Here is a 22,018-nt window from a genome sequence, read left to right on the forward strand (position 1 = left end):
GCAAAATGCCGAGAACGCTCTGTGCCATGCACCCCTTTCACCAGATGGCAGGCGCTCAGCCGGGGAAGTCAGTAACAGAACAGTCAGCTGCCTTCCCCTCTGTCTAACGCTCCTCCCATCAATCGCTTCTCTATTGACTTCCCGTGTCTGCAAAGACTTCTCTCTGAGAGCCCATCTGATTGCTCGAGCCCCCATGCGCAGCCTGGATGATGACAGGGCATTTGGAGCAGCAGGGCAAGGCCATTTATGGCAAGGACAAAGCCCACGGCTGCTCTCAAGAGTTCCATGGGATGAGTCACAGCAGAGGGCCCGGAAGCCAGTGGGAGCCCATAGCAGAAGTGATACCAACCTTCCCAAAGAGTTATGGGGGAGGAGCCAAGAGTGAAAAATGCAGGAACCCTGCAGCTGCTGGAGGCGGCCAGAACTGGCCAGCTAAAAGTTGTCAGGGAGTGGGGGCGTGATTTACAGCTAGTCGTGCCTGTGTCCCAGAGGAAAACTGCGTTGTGGCTCTTTCCACAAGTAGTACAAGGGGTGAGTGAGCATAGCAGGTAGAAATAAAGAATCCATGTAAAGATGGCAGTAATCTGATCTAATCCAGCCACAGGGCCACCCAGAAGGGGGGGGCAAGTGGGGCAATTTGCAACTTTTTTTTATGGAAGGGGCCCCCGAAATTGCTTTGCCCCAGGCCCCCTGAATCCTCTGGGCGGCCCTGTCCAGCCATCCCCGCTGATCGGCCCTCGGCAGCGCTTTGCACATGAAAGGTGCTGCAGACAGTGTAAAGCCTTCAGGCAAGCGACTAGTCCTGGCTCAAGCTCTTTCCACTGCGATCCTTGTCAATTTCCTTCTTCATCTGTCCGCTTGTGTAGGTGGGCTCTGCTTTAACTGCTGCAGGCTGGCCAGTGTCCAAGGGGCCTGTGGACACTTGGGAAGTATTAGAAGGATTCAACAATACATGGTGAGCACAAAAGCTCCATGGGCACCGCTGAGCCTGGGTAGATCGCTGCAGTGTAGCACTGCTAGGTTTATAGGTGGAGCGACTGGATCGCAAGGAGGCCAAATGGCTTGGCTCACATGAGACTCTAATGCAGGTTGCATCCCCCTAATTAAATTAGAGCCTGTTGTAGTAGGGACCACAACAAGCACCTGCGTTGCGCGCTCTCTGCCCGCGCATGCCGTGAAAGGGGCAAGAGACCAAAAGCCCCCTCTCTCCTCCTTCAAGCACTCCTGTCCTGTTTCCACCTTATCCTCAGGAGCCCAGCCTCTCCCCTCTCCTGAGCTGTCATGTTGGGTCTTTGTCTCATTTAGACAGTGAGCGCTTTGCAGAGCTCAAGGGAGCATCTCTTTAACTAGTGTAAGCAAAAACCCCTGGCTTTGAGATCTGCTAACAATCCTGACCTACAACATGCAGGGTTGTGTGACTAGATTCATAGATGGTAGGGGGAAGCCCAGGGGACTTAACCCCATCAGAACACAGACAATGCACATGAGTCGTTGTGTTTGCAGACATGGTATAAGGGTCTGGCTGTGCTGAACAAGTAGGAATGAATTATAGAGCTGGGCCCAGAAGCAGGAGTGGCGGAAGCTCCTTAAAAATGGAGGGCCCACCGGCGCCTGAACCATGGCCCCGCCCCTGCGCCACCACACCCCCGAGGCCCTTTGCTGCCCCCTGAGTCCCCGCCCCCATGCTGCCCTGTCTCCCTGAGCCCCCGCCCTCAAACTGCCCCTTCCCCTGAGGTCCTGCCCCTGTGCCGCCCCTTCCCACCAAGCCCCTGCCCACTCCTCTCCGCCCCTTCCCCCTCCATCGCTCTCCCTTACGGCCAGTAAAAAGTGATGTGGCCATGGCCCCCTGCCTCCACCCCCCGGTCCGGCGCCCCTGCCCAGAAGAGCAGTGCAGATTTAGGAACATTCAAATCCATATCCAGTCCTTGCTGCCCAGGCCCAGTACTAAGGGACTAGTCAGGGCACGGACTCCTCATACTCACTCCCTCTTCACACTGTCACTGTAAATGGGAAGCTAGGGGTACGTCTACACTGCAAGCCCTACAGTGGCATGGCTGCAACACTTCTGCTATGCCACTGTAGCACAGACACTTGCTACAGCAAGGGAAGGGTTTTTTCTGTAGCTATAGTAAATCCACCCCCTTGAGAGGAGTAGTAGAATTCTTCCATCAACCAAGTTGAATCTACAGGGGAGGTTAGGTCAACCTCAGTTTCGCAGCCTTGAGCAATGTGGCTAGGTCGACTTAAGTTTTAGGTGTAGCCCAGGCCTAGGTTTGGTGTTAACAATCTCCCCTTCTCCCCAGCGGCGGCTCCAGGCACCAGCGCACCAAACGCGTGCCTGGGGCGGCAAGCGACGGGGGGGGGGCGGCCTGCCAGTCGCCATGAGGGCGGCAGTCAGGCTGCTTTCGGCGGCTTGCCTGCAGGAGGTCCGCCAGTCCCGCGGCTTCGGTGGCAATTCGGCGGCGGGTACGCCGAAGCCGCGGAACCGGCGGACCTCCCGCAGGCAAGTCACCGAAGCCGCGGGACCGGGGACCTCCCGCAGGCAAGCCGCCGAAGGCAGCCTACCTGCCGTGCTTGGGGCAGCAAAAAAGCTAGAGCCGCCCCTGCTTCTCCCGAGTGCTTTGGAAGGTGCTGCTTTCCCCTGCCAATTGCCTCACTCTCACAAAAACCATTAGCACTAAATGGGCGCAAAACATTAGGAGGAAGAGTTTTTAATCTGCTTAATGCAACCACCAGGTGCCTCCCCCCAGGAAAGTGGGGGTGGGCAGGAGGGATTAATTGTTCAGCTCACTGCAGCTAAGAACTTGGGTTGGGACCAATGGGCAATGCAAAGTGGGAGGGTCCACGGGATGTATTTGGGGAGGGGGTGCCTGCCAATTGTTTCGGCCCCTTAGATCTGCTGTCGGCTCTCAAACAGGCTGTATTCTCTCCAGGACCTGTTTCTTCTGGTTTCCTGCTCAGATCCCATTGCTGATGGAGTGGGACAGTGATTTGGGCTTGCTCTGTGTTACACCTAACCCCTTGTGGGAATACATTCGAGAGCCTTCTGAGGATGGGGGTGCTCCCATACAGATTAGATCTGTAAGTAGAGAGGAAGGATGGTCCAGTGGCTAGGGCACTAGCCTGGGTCATAGGAGGCCTGGCTTTAATTCCGTGCTCTGCCACATCCCTTGGGCCCAGATCCAAAAAGGTATTTAGGCACCTAAGTCCTAATGGAAGTCTCTCAGTTTCTCTGTACCATGGTTCCACATCTGCAGTGTGGGGGTAATAGCACTGCAACAGGGATGTTGTGAGGGTAAATACATTAATGACGGGGAGGTGCTCCCGGTACGATGGCGATGGGGTCCATATAAATAACTAACGTATCCAGGTATATCTGTAGCCATGTACTAAAGAGACCGTGAAAGGGGAGTTCTGTGGTATATTGAGGACTGTGCTGGGATTACACGTTATCACTCTAAGAGTGGAGGGTTTCTTGGTCCTGCTAGGAGGCTCTGTAGCAAAGAGTGCAATCAGAATCAGCCTGGACAGAGCCAGCTTAAAGCAAGGTGAGGTGAATTTTGCCTTAGGGGGCAGCCTGCTTTGTCTCTCTCTGTTTTCTTGTGTGTTAGCATTCTGAATTCTAAGACAGAATAGTCTTGCACCCTTCCATTGAAAGTATTTATTTATGTAATTTATGTAATATAACAAGTTCAAGCTCCTTGGCTTCTCCACTGAGACTGATTACAAGAAGCCCAATAAGAATAATAGCCTGTTAAATTGCATCTAATCTGCCCCCCTGCTATGGCAGGTTTGTCCCTCCCAATGGAGTTCCTAATGTGTAGTTATACTTGTGCTTTTGTGATGTGGGCACCTGTCTGCCAGAAAAATGGACGGAGGAGGACTAACAGCTCATTACACATCAGCCATTGCAAGCAGCTCCTAGAAAGGAATGAGGATCTTATCCTGGGAAGGATGAATTTATGGCTAAGGCACAGATCTAGGAATTGGGAGATTTCAGCCCTCTTCCCTGAGCTGTCAATGACTCAGGGATTTGAGCACCCTTCCTCAGTTTCCTTATCGATGAGATGAGAATAATGATACTAGTGTACATCACGGAGTGGGCTCAGTAGGATGTCAGTGGGAGTTAGGTGTAGGTAGTAGCAGCGTTAGCAGACCCAAGGATGGAGAAATGTTTTGTTAACTGTTTGTAATGAAATCCTTGGAGAGAAGGTGGTAGGTCAGGCAAATTATTACAATTCAGTCACTACCCAGGGCCGGCTCCAGGGTTTTGGCCGCCCCAAGCAGCCAAAAAAAAAAAAAGCCGCGATCGCGATCTGCGGCGGCAATTCAGCGGAAGGTCCTTCGCTCCGAGCGGGAGTGAGGGACCGTCCACCGAATTGCCGCCGAATAGCTGGAGGTGCCGCCCCTCTCCCGAGTGGCTGCCCCAAGCACCTGCTTGCCAAGCTGGTGCCTGGAGCCGGCCCTGTCACTACCTGCCTGGTTTGAACTGGACAGGACAGGCTGTGAAGTCCATCCCCAGTGCCCTAGGTCCTCAAGCCCCTTGCGTGTTATTTGAATCACATCCTGAAATCCAGAGCTCATCCGGATAGCAACAAGCAGATACAGACAAAACAGTCTTGTTTCATATCATCGCTCCACATTTCCAGAAGCTCATGCTAATTCCAGCTTGTTCTACTGGACTGCAGCAGCAGCCGCAGGTCACCTGATCCTGCCCTGGCTAGTTAGACTTACTTAGCCTTCCAACTACCCCTCTTATTTTGGCAAATGGAGCCCCTCATTTTAAACTGATTTCTCCAGGGGGTGGAATATCTTGTTGCAGAAGTTTCAAGCCCAATGCTTGCTTTGATTCTCTTCACCGCCAAGGGAAAACTTTTGTTTTTCTGAATTTCTCTGAGGGCGAAACAAAATAAAATCTGTGCTGGAAAAGCGAGGAGGCAATCCAATAAGAACACACAAATGTATGTACTCAACCTCAGATCTTCAAGTGTTCAGCCACCTAACTCCCACTGATTTCAATGAGCGCTAGGTACCTTCATACTTTTGAGGGCCAGGGCCTCTGAAACTGCAGTGAACAGGATGGAAAGAAAGAAAGACGAGGGATCAAGTAGGCAGGGCCGGCTCTGGCTTTTTGGCCGCCCCAAGCAAAACAAAAACAAAAACAAAAACGGGGCGGCCAGAATGGCAAAGCAAAAACAAACAAACCTGCAGCGTGGCCAGAGCCAGGGTGCAGGGGGACTCCCTGCACTGCAGATGTGCCCCGGCTAGCGGGGGAAGGGGGAGAGAGCGGGGGGGGGGAAGAGAGAAAAGGGGGGCGGCCCCGCCACCTGCCGGAAGGGCTCTGCGCTGCTCCGGTTGGCTGGGCGGGAAGGACACAGGCTGCCCTGCCGGGCTTGCTGCAGGGTGCTCCCGTCCTCTGCGCCGCCGCCTCCTACAGGGCGGCCGGAACGGAACACCACCACCACAAAAAAAAAAAAAAAAAGCGGCCATGCCGCTCTAGGATTGAGCGGAATGCCGCCTCCTACAAGCTGCCGCCCCAAGCACCAGCTTGCTCCGCTGGTGCCTGGAGCCGGCCCTGCAAGTAGGTCCTTAAATAAGTGCAAAGTAGGAGAAAATTAATGATGACTGAAAACTGGCTGAAATACTGACTTCAATTTTTAAAATCCTGTCTTTAAGAAAAAAAATTAAGGACAAGATATTTGGACAATTAGGAAGTAATTCAGACGGAAAAGACAGATGAAGGAATATTTAGAAAATAGAAATAAATTTTGAGACTCCGTAGCACCAGACTGAGGCACCGGTTCTGTATTCACTTGAAGAAAAGAGCACCCACCTGAATCATTAACATTTCTGAACTTTCTCTTTGGCTGTCTTCTGTCTAAGCCCGGCCCCATTTGGTCATGAAAGCTGACATGACTGTCATAATCCATGATGATCTGATGGCTAAGTTAAATAGCCCTAAATAGAAAACAAACTTTGCACAGTGTATTGGAACTAATTCGTATAAGGCCAGATCCAAAGTCCACTGGAGTCCATGCAAGTTTTTCCACTGACTTCAGTTTGCTTTGGGACCAGTCCATATTTATGATACAGGATAAAGAATAATTTTTACATTAGAAATGTGTATTTTCTTCATTTTGCCTGCCTTCCAGTCCCACCTTAATAACACAGCTCTCCTTGGCTGGCTGAGTCTAGGAATTTTCCTATTCCGTCCAAGTAATGACATTTTCCATCACTTGCTGTTGACATTTTCAAGAGTACCCCTGGTGTTTTTCAGATTTTTTTTTTAAGCCAGCTCAATGGATCAGGTTTGAAATACGTTGCCTCACAGGAAGCCCGGGTTGTGAACCCCAGCAAAGGTCTACCCAACCTTTCATCCTTCCAAGGCAGATGGGGTGGAGTTCCATGCAGTGCACGAGGTATAGGTCTCTGGGAGGCAATGTAAAAATCCAGGGTCCTGTGCAGGTGCAAAATGAAGGGTTTGTCTGTGTCCTGGCCAAATGTCCCCTCCAACTTGTGTACTGGTTCCTTGCCTGATTGCTGCAGACACTCCAGAGGTGGCCTTGTGTGTGTGTGATGCTGGAAATATATGTTTTTTTAAAGTGAGAGGAGCATGGAAATGAGGGATGCTATGAATATTATTATTACTAGGGATGGGCAAACTCATTTTTACCTCACTTCCAACCCTTTTGAGGGTCACGGGTTCAGAAGCTCACCCAAACTCTGATGTGATTGGGTTTGAGAAATTGGGGGGTGGAGAGCAGGAGAGAGTGAGAAACAGAGCACGCTACTGTGAGAAAAGAAGTAGAGATGGGGAGGGAATATATGGGGGAACCCCCCCCTCCATGTTCTTCCTAGCTTTGGGGGTAAGGGGTTGATCTCTGATACAGAGCACAAGCTTCCCCTCACCCCTCAGCTAAGGAAACATCTTCTCAAATTGACTAACCCTCATAAAAGGAAGTGGGGGCCAAGGATTGTGGGGGAGGGGCAGACGGGGAGATGATGAATTTAAACTAGTGTGGAGAGTCTGGAAGTAATCGGAGGTCACAGCCTAGGTCCAGCCTTCCCAGGAGGTTAGAGAGAAAGAATAAATAATCCCTATTTGCTATTTTTATTCTGCAGATTTGTGAGGCGCCTTTGGTATATTATTTGGCATTGGTTCTGCAGCCCTCCAAAGCCAGAGTGTGTTTGGCTCTATGGTTTTGGTTTGGCCCATTATACAGACCAGAAAAGCGGTGCTGGAAATGCTGGTTTGTGTCTCCATATAATGTGGTTAATACTCATTAGTAGCCATGGCAGCTATCAGTGTTTCACCCCTGGCAAGTGGCCTAGACTGGTGTAACACCCTGGGAGGACTCACAGGCAACAGGGATTGAACCGCGGGCCTCTAGATCTAGAAGCTCCCTCTCTGTTAACCAAGGCTGCAACAGGCTCATTAACCGCTATATGTGGCCCAGCCACTTCTAGAGGGGGACAGAGTGCCACACTGAATGGGTGCGAGTTACTGGCACATTGTGCCTGCTACAGTTTGGCCAGTCCTTCTCCGGGTCTCTGTGCAGTAGAACAAGTCCAGAGTACATTGTCCATGGGCTGCTTGTGTCACTTTGGGCCACAATATCTCCTGCTGAGGTGCTATGGAGGTGCTACCGAGATAGCTCAGAATGCGCTGATGCATGCTTAGGCAGTGTGGTAGGGGTGGATGCTCAGACTTGGTTGTATGGGGAGTGGGGGAACCAAACTACAGCATAGACACAACTCATCTGTGTTTTCTGGCGAGTGTGTCACAACCTGGTTACAAAATACAGTTGTGTTTTTAGTGTGGATGGGCCTTAGCATCTGCACTGGGCTGTATTAGTGTGCCTCAAACTTCCCAGGGTGCATGTACCAAGCAGGTTGCATCAAATCGGTCACTCAGCTAATCACCTCATTTTGCTGAGTGTATGTTTGTTTACACATTTCCACCTGATCGGTAGTAATCCTCTTCCTGATTTAGCTAATCATCTGTTTCAGAAGCCTCACAGAGTGGAGGGGCTTTTTTGTTTGTTTGGGGTTTTTTTAGGCAACAGAGCCAGTCAAAGGAATAATGTAGAGCAGAAGAAAAGCAATTGTAGGTCATGTCAAAAAATGTTTTATCCCTTGAGGAATTATGCATTGGCAACAGATCTCTGGGCCTGATTACTTTCTTTCTTCTCTTTAATTTGGGGTTCATGACAGTGAAGGATTAAAAGCACTGGTTCGAGCCAGGCACAGGGCAAGTAGGCACTGGCCAAGCTTCCCATATATACGATTCTATCAAATCTCTTAAATCCTGACTTGCAACATCTCTGCTACTCCAGTCCTGCCAGTACACCTCATCCCTGCCCTGCTCCTCCTCTTGCTATGCCAAGCCTAGGTCCCCATGCAGCACAGAGGAGGAATGCAGTATGTGTAGCTATGCCCCTGCTAGGTCTCTTGCGGACCAACAGACACTACTACTTTCAAATTCTCCAGCTCCGGGCGCATGGAGCATGCATACAACCCTCAGTGGAATACAATAGGACCATCACCCAAAGAAGAAGCTAGCAGGGTGGGGGGTTAGGAAGACTGGTGGAACCAGTGCAGCATCAACCCTTGTGCCTTCCCCGCCTCACTGAAGAGAAGCTGTTATCAACTCCACTGGTCCAGCTAGACCTGAACTAAAGACCCTTTCCCCAGGGGTTGCAACCAATAGGGGAAACCAGTCTCTGTGAAATGCCTGGGGTGGCTGCTGTGTGTGGCCCCAAGGAGTTGTACAGGCGTTCCAAACTCAAGGCTGTCCAGGCAAAGATTTGGTACAACATCTTTTCACCCAGAAGGGAAGGACTAGGGTTGTTTTAACTGGGTCTAACATTTTTGTAATGACAAGGAGGGCTCAGTGATAAAGCATTTCAAAATATTTTCTAATAAAGCTCTCACTTCTTTTAAATTACCTCCCCCTTTTGGGAACAGTAAGTTCCTGGCATGTCCTGGCACATTTCCAGTCCCTCAGCTTGAAACAAAAAAACCTTTTTGAGTGAGAATAAATTGGATAATAGGGGAGTGAACAAAAACACATTGGTCTTTTTGAGCTACTTGTCTGCAGCATTATCAGGGGGAGCAGTGGGAGTGCTCGAGAAACAAACCTTGTGGGTTAGCAACTCCGGTATGATTGGCAGCCAGATGCTCAAGGTCTTGTCTGATTAATTGCTACAGATGCAACCTTGCTGCCATTCCCACAAAACCGCGTGCCAGCGAAGCCCAATGTCGCGTCTGCTTTTCTCACAACACTATTCAGTCCTGTACTTCCTATGAGACAGATATTGCCAATAAAGCTTCTTGTTTTTAAAGGTTTGAAGATTACAATGGGTCTATTCATCGATTAGGACAAAGCCTAGGAATTCACGAGGTTCCAGTCTGTACAAAGGAAGCAGCACAATCACACACAAACACCCCTGAGGCACCCTTTGTCATTGAAATAATCTTTTGCAACATGCAAAAGGGAATCCAAGAAACCAAGCCCAAAAATGAGTCCATGGAACGGGACAGTTGCCAAACACAAGGCCGGCGGAGTCAAGCACCCTGCAGCGGCAACCTTTACATTTGCTCTTTATGCAGGATGCAGCATGGCCAAGCTGAAAAGCCTGAAAGCCACATGATCAGCCTTGTATATTTAATGGACACATGGGCCAAATTTCTCAGCCCTCAGTTCCGGTGGTTAGGGCACTCACCAGGGAGGTGGGAAATGCAGCCTTTAGTCTGGGCTCTCTCTCTCTCTTTCTGGGTGTGACTAGAAATTCCATCCTGAACCTGAGAAAGTTTTGTCAAAACTGATGCATTCCCTCAACAAGTTTTGATGAGTTGGTGTTTTTCAAAAAAAAATAAAAAAATAAAAAAAATCATTGAGTCAGAAAATTCCCACCAGCTCTACCACAGAGCTGGAAAGGCAGCTGTGTGGGGTAGCTGGCAGGGAAGAGACAACGGGGACTGTATGTAAGAAAGTTGAAGGAGCTGTTTTTGATTCCTAACTCGTAATGCTTTAGCATCAGGTAGCTTTGGATTTGGGCAGCTGCTAGTGCCATTGTTTATCCCTGTCTCGGTGGTCAGTGGTTCCCTCAGGCCCTTAGACAAAGCTCAGCTAGCTATCTTTGCTTGTGTGACTAGATCTTTCAATGCCCTTCCATACCATTGAGCATGAAGTGACATGACCGTCAGATCTGGCAGGAGTGGCGAGACTCACTTTAAAGTGGGGACCTGCTTGGCTTTTGGAGACATTTCAGAGTGGTGTTGGGCGACTTTCTCCTCCCCAAGGTCTCTGGTGTGGAGGTCTACACGACTCAGGCTCAGGACTTGTCCTAATCAATATTTATGTAAAGCTGCTGGGGGAGATTGAGATACATTCTGGACTAGTGTCTGATTCAGCGGTACACTGTGTTGTCGCAGGACCAAGAGGATGATGTTTCCTTTGAGGCCTAATGTCTGCCAGGAGTAGGGACCTGCATGAAAAACAGTTAGGCAGAATGGGGGTAAGAAAGACTAAAGTGATGATGAGTAGAAGGGCATATCCCTATGACTGCACTACAGGGAGAGGGGTGATTGCAGTGTAGTTATACCTGCACATGCTAGCTTTAATCCAGGTAGCATGGCTTTAAAGAGCAGCGAAAACACAGCAGTGCAAGCTGGCAGCGTGGGTATGTCCTGCCTGCACTATTGCATTTTCTTCACTGTTGTTAGTGCACTAGCAGCTAGTGCAGGTATGTCTACATGAGCTCCAGCACACCGCCGATTGCAGCGTGGCCAGACCCTAAGAGGAACGGGCAGAGCATATAACCATTCCTCAGAATGAGAGCATATACTGACTGCTCTTTGTCAAAGTGGCTCTCAATCTGAGTGGATTTTACTGGCCTCTCCTCTGTGTGGCTTCTCAGAGAACAACTCATCGATGTGACAGAGTGACAGGCCTGCCAGAAGCTCCCTGGATGTCAGGGAGCCGCCAGCACTTGAAATGTGGCCCCACCCCCACTTTCTCCTCTCCCCCCCCCCCCCCATCACTCGCCCTTAAGGCAAGTAAAAAGTGTGACAGCGAAGCCCTCCCACTTTTAAAAGTGATGGGGCCATGGCCCCTGGCTGCCCCTGTAGAGTGATAATATCCGGAACAAACCCTATGGAATTAAGATAAAGTTTATGGAATTAACTGAAGCCTTTTTGAATTAGAGTTAATACTGTTCAGGTACATTGTATTAAAAATGCCATTGTGTATGTGGTGTGGTTACAATCTATGTACCTTCTCCAGCAGTGGGGCGGAGGGGAATGTTAATGACCTTCCTCCATCATCAGCCTTTGAAGCCCTCTGAACTAGTATACACCTAGCTCTCCAAATGAGATTCTCCAGAGACCAACAGCCATAGAAAAGTATTTTTGATCATAAAACACCTGAGTTTAGGTGACTCAGGGCCTTTTTCCTGATCCAGCAAACAGACAAGACACTCTGGTCCACAGAGGGCCCCAATCCTGGGGGGGGGATTATTGGAAGGACTTGGTCTACTGAGGTCTCATAAGACTGGGTGCTTGTTCTGGGCAGAAGCTGTGATGGACTTGTGACCACTCAGAAACCCCTAGGGTAGTATGATCTCTGGTAAGCTTATTAGCACTCATGCAGGGTCTCTTATTGTTTTAATACATTTTTCTCCGTAATGCTTACCACCTTAAGACTAAAGCAGACTTACATAGGAAGTGCTGTATTGTAAATCACTGTGGTATCCGTCTGAAGAAAGAACAGGAGTACCTGTGGCACCTTAGAGACTAACAAATTTATTTGAGCATAAGCTTTTGTGGGCTACAGCCCACTTCATCAGATCCGAAAAGCTTATGCTCAAATAAATTTGTTAGTCTCTAAGGTGCCACAAGTACTCCTGTTCTTTTTGCGGATACAGACTGACACAGCTGCTACTCTGAAACCCGTCTCTGAAGAGAAAGCCAGCAGGGCCATTTAGGCAGAACGGCTGCTGGAAATACACCAGGAAGGCAAGGAACCGTGCAGACCAGAAATACCCTGGTCGGTGGCAATGCACATCTTTCCCTTCTGAGAAACGCAATAGGTGGGGAGCTGGAAGTGGAGGGTGGGTGCCCTTGCTGAACCACTGAGGGGAAATACAGGTGCAGCTGCCCTGAACTCTGACAACCAGAAGCTCTTTTAATCATCAGGTGGGGGAGAGATCGGATCCTTTCCTCACTGATGCAGTGCTCATCATTCCCCCACTTTTGCAACCTTTTCTACAAGGTTGTCATTGCAATGTGCTCTGCCTGGAGTCAAGCTTCAAGTAGTTGGCTAGTGAGACTGTGACCACACAGGTGCTAGTACAACAATCCTTGGCACCATGCACTGGCTGCCAATTAACTTCCAGGGTAAACTCAAGACAAGGGGTTACTAAGCACAAAGCTCTAAACAGCCTAAGCCACAGTCAAATCAGAGATTCTTTGCCTGTTAGCCTGTGTTTAGATGGAGAAAGATGTGGCTCCATCCTAGCAGTGGAGCTTGCTGGAGCTGGGTGATTGAAATCCACAATGTAGGGCCCAAAGCCTGAATGACAATGCAGCAGACACAGAAACAACATGTTTAGAAAACTCAAGCTTCAGCCAGCCGGGAAATCCAAAGTTTAAGTTTTAATTAAAATTGAGACACTGGAAAGCAAGGACATATCTAAAATAACCTGACCTCTGCCTTACCACCACTGCCAACTTCTCATGTGCTATCACTCCTCACCTTTGTAAGATGGTGTTATTGAAGTAAAGATTTTGCTTACACACATTTTGTTATTTCTGTAGGAGCTTGAAGAATCCACACACTGGATATCCTGACCTAAACACACAAAAGATTTGCACAGATTGCAGGTGCTGTTCAGTGTTAGCATAGCACTCCAGATTTACACGGACATCCCCAAGGAGTATAATTTTTTTGCCATCACATTGCCTTGTACTCATCTTGTGAGTCCTGTAATACAGCAGTCTGGGCACAGATCTGCACCATCCATGTTTGGAGGCACATACGTATCCGATCAGAACAATGAAGATCTACCTGTTGTCTCCACTATAGATATTTTGGATTCACAAGTGGCTAAGCACATAGGCCCTGCAGGTATCATGGGAGTTAGCAATGTAAATGCAAGTGGAATAGTGAGTGCATACCATGGTATTTCTAACTACTAAGCAGAAGCGAGTTTACTAGGATGTGCTCTTCATTTTGGGAAGGGACACTGATACAGTGAACTTGCTTGTTAGTATTTTCTAAGCTTCTGGTTATTCCCAGAGATGAGATCAGAGTTAAAGCTACGTTTTAACAATGCACTTCCACACTTTCAATCTTCAGTCTTTCCAACACTGGGGAAGGGAGTTTGTATGAGTTTCATTAAAAAATAATAATCCACACACACCATTCTTAAGTTTCAGTGCCATGTGCACTCAGCATTCACTTCATTTAAGGATTAGCATTAAAAGTTTAAGCATGGTTCATACTGGAATTCTGAGGCATTTGCAAAGCCACCCCAGAAGTCCTTGATGCTACTCTTCCCTGGGGGGCTTCTTTCCTACTCTGCTTAGCTTCCCCTCCCCCACATTCTTTAACTAACCCCTGCTCTCTACAACTCCCAGCCCCATTCCCCCCCAAACGAACAACCCACCACTCCTCCATACATGCAAAGCCATGGCTACCTTCACCAGTTCACTCCAACTGAATCAAGTGCATTAAATATTGGTTATTTCTGCTTCAGATTCAACTTCAGAATGGTTTTCTCTTTAAATATGGACTCTGTCTGGGGTGTAGCTAGCAGCTCAGCATTGTTTATAAATACCAGGAAATTTCAGTACAGGGGCCATTAAAAAGCTGAACAGGAAAAATCCTGGGATCCAAGCTCCTGAAGTAGTTCCTTCCCTCCACAAAGGAAGGTGAAAGCCCCGTTGTTTAGGTCATTTAAAGCTGATGTGGCTGGGTATGATCTCCCCTCATTCTCTCAGATGCAGAGATAAGGCTCCAGGAAGTTACCTTGGTAACATACTTTGCAATTCTCTGCCACCTTTCATTTGAAGGGTTTGTCCCTTTTTAAAGATGAGCAGTAGGCAGTGAAATGGTTACACCGCAAGTCGTGCCTAGAACCCAGATCCCTCCTCTCCTCCCCCATGGGCAGTTTTCCTTCCAGTTCTTAGTGCACTGTACAGAGGTCCATGTTGAACTCCTCAGTCATGAGCACTGACCCTCCCCTGCCCCATGAAGCATTTTTCTGGACTTCTAAGGAGGCTCTCAAGAGGCTGACAGTCTGGAAGCAGCAGCTTGCAGTGACTGGAAAGGCTAGGAAAGGCTGTTTGAATTCTAGCAAGGAGAGTGGGGAGCACATTGGACAATTAGCAGAAACAAACCAGGAAGGAAGAAATCAAGAGGAACAATTCCCCTTAGGGATTTTGTTTTGGGGTTGGGGGGGATGAGGAGAAGAAAGTAGCTGCCCCATAGGGACATTACACATGCAGCTTTATCTCCATCACCGTTTCATACAAATTGCTCAGTGCTTGTCAAGCTTAAGGAACTATATTCCATTGTGATAGGGCTGAAATGCAGGTTCATGTGCATGAACTGCAGGTTTCCCCATTTCTCTTAATGCACCTTCTCCATGCGCCATAAATCTACAGCTTCCACTCTTAAGTACCAAGGCTTGTGCATTAGCACATCATTACAGGAAGAGTCCTAGGGATGAATTCACTACCAAGGTCAGCCAGCATCAGCTGGTGAATCAAAACAAGATGCCAATGTTCCCGCTGCAGTAAAGAGGGGTTTAGAATTGTATAAAAATGCAGAAAATCTCTGCAGTCCTTCCCCAGTCCCTTCCACAACAAGATGTGGTGGCTTGGCAGGGTGATGTCTCTGCTGTCACTAAGCTTGAACGGGGAGGAGACAAAAGACTTCATTCATAGTCTCAATGAGAAAAAGCAACCATGAAAGCTGCTCCAATTAGATTGGGAGAGGGAAAGAAGGAAGATGTAATGTGGATTTTTGATCTAGGGGATCCCCAAGAGTTTTATGAACCACATAACAAACCTAACACTTATAGGGCAGAATTTAAAATATGGTGGCAACAGGTGCCAGCATAGAATTGATCCAGTAGAGAAGTTGAGTTGCTTTGATCATCGTGAAGCAGAACGTACCAGGAGCTAGTGTCTGCACCTCCATGGGTTTTGAACACTCTTATCCATACGTTGCTCTGATACAAGCACTATTTGATACAGCATATGTACAATACACACAAGAAGCATCCTGTTATAATCCATCTTTATTTGTAAAAATCCAAATATTAAAATCTTAACATTTCTCTCCTTTTAAAAAACAAAAAGGCACATAAAAAACTACTCCCATCTTTCATCGCCGTAGACTGATATGTCAAAGAAACTCCCTCCCCCCTCTCTCCGCCAGTCCACGTTTCTTCGGGTTCACTTCGTTCTTCATTTCGTTCTTTTCAGGGCACAATTCTGCATTCAAATGCTGAAAGTACACATACACAGGGGAGGTGGAGGGCTGTGCTGTGCACGGACAGTGGTTTTGCAGTTGAATTTTAGTAGTAGGTTTCCTTTTCCACCCAACCTACAAAAAGAGAGAAAGAAAGAACGAACTAAGTCAATCTCATGAGGCCGTTTATACATAGGGTGACCAGATGTCCTGATTTTATAGGGACAGTCCCGATTTTTGGGTCTTTTTCTTATATAGGCTCCTATTACACCCTCCCCCTCCCCCCATCCCTGTCCTGATTTTTTAACGTTTGCTGTCTGGTCGCCCTAGCTTAGCTTGTCCATTAAACGTCTGAACTCTTAGGTGGAGTAGCACAAATGAATGTCAATGCAAGATTAAGTGACCTTGCTGTAATGGAAAGTCTTTCAAAATACTTGATGACTTGCAATTTTCAAACTGCTCTGACTTCCCTGAGCTAGACAAACATGAACCATTATTTTCTAGTACAGTGTGTAAATACTTCCAGGGAAAGGAAAGAGATTGGGGAGGAAGTATTTCGTAATCTGAGCATATTAAGAACTCAGATGTTAGAGAGATTAAGGCCATAGTAGCAAATCTTCAGGGTAGTTCTTCCCTCCTCCCCCCCCCCTTGCAGATTACTGCCCTTCATGCTGTTCAGCTAGAACAGGATTTTTGTGGGGGGGAAGGAGGCAGTGGCAAGAGGGGGAACAAAATACTGAATCAGAACCTTATTTGTTAGTGATGACACCAGAACAGTGATAAGGGACAAATTTAGATGAACTTTGCCCATTCCTATGGCACGTTCACACACAGGAAGAACTGGGCTTCAAGACTAAAGTATCACTATTCAATTGGTATTGTCCCTAATTTGAGTTTAATCACATTTTATAATTACGACAATCTCATTTTAAAGAAATGAAGTGACAGTGCAACTCCAAAATGTCAACCCCTATAAGCAATGGGATATATGTGAAATGGCAACTGGGGATTCCCTCTCCTCCTCTCCAGCATTGCAATGTTGTGCCCTGATGCCCAGAGACAAAGAACACACTGCTCAACAGGGCTGAGATTTTTACTGCATATGTAACAGTGCTCAGTTCACTGGAACCATATATTCTTACCTCCAGGGCTCCGTCTGATGATTAGTTTTCTGACCTCATCATACACGAAGATAAGGAGAGAGTATGGGAAGGCACAGAACCACCAGCTTGGTCTGTTTCGGGGAAACAGACATGAGTAAGAATACAGACAGTACATTGCAGAAAGATTCATTAACTGGCATTTGGCAGCAGATCTTCACATTTATGCTACGAATTGTGTAGATCACTGAATGGAGGCAAGTCCAGACCTGCCAATACAGTAACTTCTGCAAGGGGCTCTGCTGAACCAAGAATCACCAGGGCCAAGAATTACCACTGAGTTTTCCCACAGGAAACTAATCTGATTCCAGATAAAGATTCCAACAAAGGTGTGCCACTGCACCTTTGTCCCGTTTAGTACTAGCTCCTCCCACCCCCACCACTGATTTAGGAAGATTTCCTTCCAAGCACAGGTAACCTTTGAACCTTCTGAATCCAAACTATCACAGCACAAGCCACTCACACGGGAGACTATCATATCTAGGAGCTGCAGAAGTGGCACCGGTGCCTCAGCATCACACTGGGTGACACTGTACAGCTGGGAATGCCAGCTTTTGTAGATTTAAAAGTCCCAGTAATTTTCTCATTGAGACTACATGGGGTAATTGTAAGTGGTTGTTTAGTTTTGGATAAATTCAACTTCATTCTGCTGCTAAATTCCCCATTCTGGTTTCAATCAATCAGATACAGGATATTTTCCACTTCCTGCCTTGAAGAGTTGTTGTGCAATATTAAACAGATGCCACAACCCACTGCAGCAGAGGACTGCACTTCAGCAACTGGGGAAGGGAGGCCTACAGACTGACAAGTCACCTATAGTATCTTTCATCTGAGGATCTCAAGGCGCTATTCCCCTTCCTGCACATAAATAAGCTCTACTAGTGTAACTGCAGGCACCCTAGGGAGTTGTGCTGCGTAACTACACTGGCATAGGTGAAGTGGTACAACTTGTGTTTAGACAAGCCCTGTGCTTTGAAGAGATATCATCATCATGGTCACCTGCCAAGGAGGGGGAGGGGGAGGGGGAGGGGGAAAAGAGAGAGATGGATTTCTGGTGGGCAATGTAAGCTAAGCAGAGAGACTACCAGTGGGTGACTTAAGAGGTCATTCTCCAGTCTCGATCCAGTGAAGAGTTCCAAAGCTACATTTTATAAGCTACTCAAACTCTTGGAGAGTCAATTTATGCAATCACATCTTAGCAATATGTGTTTGTTCTGTTGCAACTGTTGGGGAGTAACTGTGAGCTGAAATATCAATACATGACTTACTTCAGTGGATACATCCTTAAAGCAACATCCATGCCAGGACAATAAGAGAGGAAGGCAGCCAGGGCAGTCTCCTCAAAGAGACCAAATATTAAGATCTTGTTCCTAGGAAAGACAGAAAAGTTAGTGCCAAGGCATCTTCCTCACCAAACATGCAGATTTTCACTGGGGAATCTGATTCGCTAGGATATTCTTTGTACAAAACAGTTATGGAATTATACCCTCTTTATTTCACCCTTATTGACTACGTTGTGAAGGCCATGTGAAGATATTTGAGAATGAGTTATCTTCAGATGTTCTTACAGCCAAGGATCAGAGACAGTCAGTTGTCCACCTAGTCACATTCTGTCTGATCACAGAGAACTGTGGATTGCTCAGAAGCCATAAGCCTCTCTACTTGACCCATTAATGCACCTAATCAGCACTATGCCACTATTAATGCACCTTATTTAATTGTTTGGTGCTTGCTGAGATAGGCCCAGCATTATACTGAAGAGACAGTGAAGACTATTGCCACTGCCTGCCAGCTGCAGCAGCACATGGACTCCTCCTTAAAACCTTTCCATCCCACACCACTTACTTCATCCCTTGCTGGAAGACTGAATTCCTTCTGGTCTTACAGATGACCAAGTCTGCCCACTGCACCACCACGATGCTGACAAAGAAGGCTGTGTGGCAAGTGAACTCCACAATTTTCCTCTGTTCGTAGGTCTGGAAATGAGGAGGAAGAGCGTTAGTTCTCATACATTCACCTTCTCTATTCCATGTGCAGATCTACTTGTATCCCAATGCAGGATATGCACATTAGTAATTTGGCTTGTAGACCCCACGCTGTGCTCAAACTTACCCACTGCTGCCCATAGCTGTCCTCCACATCATTCACCCACCGGTCATCCCATTTCACTCTGATCCCTATCAAGGAGGAGGGCAAGAACCCATTCTCTGCTAGGATTACAAAGTACGTGAAGAAGCCTCCGAGGGCCTGGATCATACCTGATTGGATTAGAAAGTAACAGATAAAGCTATGCATCCTGTGAAACATGGTCATCACAGACAAGTGATTTGCTAGACAGGAGTTGTTTCTTACACGGAAGCCCCAGGCACATTAAGTCCCTCTTTTCTCATTTACTGGACCCCTAACTACAGGAAATTTGCATTTCTGCAGCTATAACATTCTGTTCCTTTGACCACCATCCAACATCTGTTCCTTCCCCCTCCCCAAGGAAAATGTCCCCAATTTTGTACAGTTACCCATGTTCCATACTTTACTGTAAAGGCCTGAAACTCTGGATCAGGGACACAGGATGAAAACACCCATTTTAAGCCTCATCCCATGTTCCCCACAAACAGCTACATTAATGAAGCTTCAAGGTCTGCTGCAATTAACCACCCTGTGACCTGTGGCATATTTTTGTACTTCCTTTCATCAAGCCTCTAATGATGTGTGTACAGGGGTATACTGGAGAGAATCTTTTACTTCTAATTAAACTAACAATGGGATCTATGTTCCTCCAAACAAGTCTGAACCCAAGGAGAACTAGTTGGCCGCCAGCTACTTTGCAGTGCTGTGTAATTAAATAAAATTACTGTGAAAGTGATTCAGTGGATGAAGTAAGCTGCACAAGCCACCACTATGTGCAGTTGCCTGAAGTGCTCTTAAAAGCCTGAATTTCTGGCTTCCCAAATACAATATGGCCTATGTGGCCAAAAGCCTGTACCCTACAGAAACCTGATAGCAGCAACTGCCCTAGACTGATTGCACAATCCCCCTTGAGGCCAAGCCAGCCCCCCATCAGTGCCGAGCACAGTCCCAAAGGATGAAGCGAAGCAGCAGCTTACCAATCTGCCCATAGGCCATACTGATCAGTCTCTCGTTCACTAGCTTGTCCGTTTTGGGGTTTCTGGGCTGTCTCTTCATGATATCGCTCTCAGCTTGCTCATATGCCAAGGAGATAGCAGGAACCTTTGGGGTGGAGGACAAGAGTTGGCATATTAGGGAGCTTTGAAAACAACATGCTTTTCTATTTTCAAAAAGGAGTGGGCGGCTTCCCCTCTGTCCCATTATAGTGACTAAGAAACATACAGGCCTGTTGCCAAATAATGAAGTTAGACTGAGGGCCTATATGTAGTACCTTGCCCTTATATTGGCCCTGAGAGAGGAGCAAAACACTTTAAGCCATCAAGCTTCGATTCTCAGGAGACAGGTAAACCGGGCTATGGAAAGAGTATCTACTGACCAGCTTTGTTTCAGGGCTAAGAAACAAGCTGGTTCCATATTCTCTTGAATCTGAAGTTCTTTAGGGCTATGTCGAACCCATATGTGCCCCTAGTATTCTAAGGTACTTACCATGTCAGTGCCCAAGTCAATGCAGAGAATAGTGACTGTTCCCAGGGGCAGGGGGATGTTAGCGATGATGAAGATTAGGAAAGGTGTGATCTCAGGGATGTTACTGGTCAAGGTGTAAGCAATGGACTTCTTCAGATTATCAAAGATCAGACGACCTAGGAAGGAACAAATACAGATTCTTTACTACCACATGGCAGCCAGGCGCTTACAGAAAGCTTTATTCCTAAAGCTAACACACCAGTGCTTGAAAGCCTAAACACACTAGTTTTCCCTCTATGCAGAGCTTCTATCACAAGCTGCAGTGCGGTGGAAGTTCGGGTATTCTATTCCAGTGTTTTTCAACCTTTTTTTGGGCAAAGGCACACTTGTTTCATGAAAAAAATCACGAGGCACACCACCATTAGAAAATGTTAAAAAATTTAACTCTGTGCCTATATTGACTATATATAAAGTAATTCTCTTGAATAGGAATCAAATAAACACAAAGAAAGTATTTTATAATTACTTTATTATGAAATAGTAAGTAAACAGAAATATGAAAAATTATAAAATACTTTATTCAGTGCGCAATATTTTTTTCCCACGGCACACCAGGCAACATCTCGCGGCACACTAGTGTGCCGCGGAACAGTGGTTGAAAAACACTGTTCTATTCAAGTAATCATGAAGGCAGTATCACTATCTCAGTTCACCACCAACAGGTTTCCTTTCTCCATATTCAGTGGAACCATCTTATTTTCAAGTTCATTGGGGGAGTTCAGACACAACTGTTCCTGTGAGTCCCCACTTCCAACTGCCAATGCCCTCTCAAAACCCAACACCTTTCAGTCATCGCAAGCAGCTGTGGCTGGGAATTCAACAGCATGCATGGGGAGAGGGAAGCCTTATGGCTGGGCTGCCTTCCATTTCACTTCTGCTGGAGGTAAACAGCCAGATCAAAATCAGGATCCTTACTTCCACAGCTACCAACACATATTAGAGAACAGAAGGGGGATAATAAGTTAACTAACTCCAGACCAGGCCCGGAAGTCTACACAGCAATAAAAAGGTCCCGAGTCCCGCAAGCCCGAGCTAGCTGGCACAAGCGAGCCACAGTTTTTTCTTTGCTGCGTAGGCATACCCTTAGTAACCCTAACTGTAGCTCAGAGAGCCCTACCTTACAACAGGCTTCAGACCTAATCCTAGCCTTGGAATCCCTTCACTTGGTAGCCAGGGGAGCCCGTAACCCAGATTAAGTACAGATCCCAATGACTTTTTCGGGAGTAGAATTTCCTGCTTGGGTAGGTTTTGTAAGACTTAACTTGGGTTTATAATTCACTTTCACAGTAAAGGGAAGTCTTTCAGAGATCTAGTTTATCCCACAGGGTACCGCCAAGTAAGTGGCTACACTTAGTGTGCTAATTGAAGTTCAACAGGGGCTTGGAAACTCACCTTCCTCTACACCAGTTACAATGGAGGCAAAGTTGTCATCCAGGAGAATCATGTCAGCTGCCTGTTTAGAGACGTCAGAGCCAGCAATACCCATGGCAACACCAATGTCTGCTTTCTTCAGAGCTGGGGAGTCATTCACACCATCACCAGTAACAGCTACAATGGCTCCCTATGCACAGAGAAAGGGAAAGGGAAGATTTCAGTTCCTACAATAGGAACGTGCAAACTTGTAACATTCCCTTGAGAGTGTCCCAGTCTTCCACAGGTATTACCGTTAACCCTTCCCCAACCCTGATCAGCTAGTTTTCTGAACAGGACGACGTAGCTGGAAACA

General features: G+C 47.3%; 1 protein-coding gene across 1 annotated transcript in view; it reads right to left on the bottom strand.

Moving 5' to 3' along the window:
* Positions 1–15,290: 15,290 nt before the first annotated feature.
* The window catches only part of ATP1A1 (ATPase Na+/K+ transporting subunit alpha 1), a 33,360-nt gene continuing 26,632 nt past the window's right edge, over positions 15,291–22,018 (bottom strand). The window contains exons 16-23 of the mRNA XM_065408078.1: positions 21,685–21,853; positions 20,254–20,408; positions 19,746–19,869; positions 18,754–18,899; positions 18,487–18,617; positions 17,910–18,011; positions 16,624–16,715; positions 15,291–15,616 (exon numbers count right to left, since the gene is read on the bottom strand). Of these exons, the coding sequence (XP_065264150.1) occupies positions 15,588–15,616; positions 16,624–16,715; positions 17,910–18,011; positions 18,487–18,617; positions 18,754–18,899; positions 19,746–19,869; positions 20,254–20,408; positions 21,685–21,853 (948 nt within the window). The 3' untranslated portion in view covers positions 15,291–15,587. The remainder of the gene's footprint in view (positions 15,617–16,623; positions 16,716–17,909; positions 18,012–18,486; positions 18,618–18,753; positions 18,900–19,745; positions 19,870–20,253; positions 20,409–21,684; positions 21,854–22,018) is intronic.

Source organism: Emys orbicularis, chromosome 1 (genome assembly GCF_028017835.1).
Source record: "Emys orbicularis isolate rEmyOrb1 chromosome 1, rEmyOrb1.hap1, whole genome shotgun sequence".
In the NCBI taxonomy this organism is placed as follows: domain Eukaryota; kingdom Metazoa; phylum Chordata; order Testudines; family Emydidae; genus Emys; species Emys orbicularis.